The following is a 1,428-nucleotide window of genomic DNA, read 5'->3' as shown; positions in this document are numbered from 1 at the left end:
TTGCCAGTGAGGGTGTCTGGGGTTTCGGAACGAGGCACCAGAATGTCCTGGGCTCCCCTGGAACTGAGGCAGGGGGCCAGTGAGAGGAAGGCACTGCAGTGGAGGGAGGTGGCCAGGCTCACCCTCCATGGTCAGCAGGCAGTCCTGCTCATCACATCCGTGACACCTCTGGCCCAGACAGTGTCCAGGCCTGGGCTGCCAGGCTTTGGCCTATGAGTTGGGGAAGGGCGGCCCGAACTGGATGACACTCTGCCGCTCGGTGGACCCACTGGCCCCCGCAGCAGCGGGGCTGGGGGGCTCTGCAGCTGGCACGGTCTGCAGTGAGCGCAGCATGTCCTCCAGCACCTCCTTGAAGTTGATGTCACAGCCTTGCTGCTGCAGGTCACAAGGGTCGGTCCTGGGCTCTGGTGCACCCAGCAACTGGCCAGCGCCAGTGGGGCCAGGGAGCTCAGTGGGCAGTGGTGGGAAGGTGAAGTGCGGGGCCGGTGGGAAGGGCACTGCGGGTGGGCTGTAGGTCAGGTCCAGCACCTCGCTGGGCCCACAGGGCCGCATCAGTGGGCACGGGGTAGGCGGCGGTGTGGAGAGGCCCAGGGCACGCTTGCGCCTGCGTTTCACGTCCTTGTCCATTGCCTGCAGCTCCTGCAGCACGCGGTACACACAGCTCTCCGGGATCTTGATGCCTGCAGCCACGGGTGGGGGTCAGGGCTCACTGGCGCCCAGAGTTCACCAGGGCCCCTGCTCCCCAGGCCCACACCAGAGCCCAGGGCTCCCCAGGCCCACACTCACCGGGCCCAGTGCTCATCAGAAAGGCTGCTAGCAGCTGAGCCCGCTCCACAGCCCCAGGACCTGGCTCTGGGGGACCTGTCCCTGCTCACCCACTTGCTTCTTCTGATCCTTCGTCTTGAGGCGCACGATCTGCAGATAGCTGCTGCTGGTGATCTCGGCTATGACGGCAGCGATGCGGCCCCACACACGCAGCAGTGCCCCGCACAGCATGTAGTGGTGGCGCAGACGCAGGCCCTGCACACACTCCTTGCCCTCCTGCACCAGGCGGCAGTGCCGGTTCCTGCAGGGCACGGGTGGGAAACAGGCGGGCTCAGCCACGGCCCAGGGCACCGTGGGCCAGTGCAGACCCCGCCCTGCTCCCTGCCCTTCCTTCTGCAACATGGTCATGAGCTCCTGTGGCCACCCGGCCGATCCAGGAAGTGAAGACACAGCAGCGGGTCACCTGCACAGAGGCAGGACACTGGCCGCTTCGCTAAGTGCACTCCCTGACGCACTTCGAGGCCGCGTTTGCCCGGCCTTAGTAAGAGCAGGCATGAGCTCTGGACAGTCGGCCACTGAGGAAACGTCTGCCAGCCCACAGACACCACTTCCCACCCACCAGCTGCCCCACGCCTGCTACCCCCCCAACACCAGCTGCCCCCA

The 1,428-nt window shown here is 66.2% G+C and overlaps 1 protein-coding gene across 1 annotated transcript in view; it reads right to left on the bottom strand.

The window, feature by feature from the left end:
• Positions 1-210: 210 nt before the first annotated feature.
• The window catches only part of SBNO2 (strawberry notch homolog 2 (Drosophila)), a 23,316-nt gene continuing 22,098 nt past the window's right edge, over positions 211-1,428 (bottom strand). Inside the window, exons 27-28 of the mRNA XM_006898008.1 lie at positions 876-1,066; positions 211-680 (exon numbers count right to left, since the gene is read on the bottom strand). Of these exons, the coding sequence (XP_006898070.1) occupies positions 211-680; positions 876-1,066 (661 nt within the window). The remainder of the gene's footprint in view (positions 681-875; positions 1,067-1,428) is intronic.

Source organism: Elephantulus edwardii, unplaced genomic scaffold, assembly GCF_000299155.1.
Source record: "Elephantulus edwardii isolate Elephantulus edwardi_28Jun2011 unplaced genomic scaffold, EleEdw1.0 scaffold00217, whole genome shotgun sequence".
In the NCBI taxonomy this organism is placed as follows: domain Eukaryota; kingdom Metazoa; phylum Chordata; class Mammalia; order Macroscelidea; family Macroscelididae; genus Elephantulus; species Elephantulus edwardii.
The sequence above is the reverse complement of the archived record's forward strand: the minus strand, read 5'-3'. Positions and strand labels throughout refer to the sequence as shown.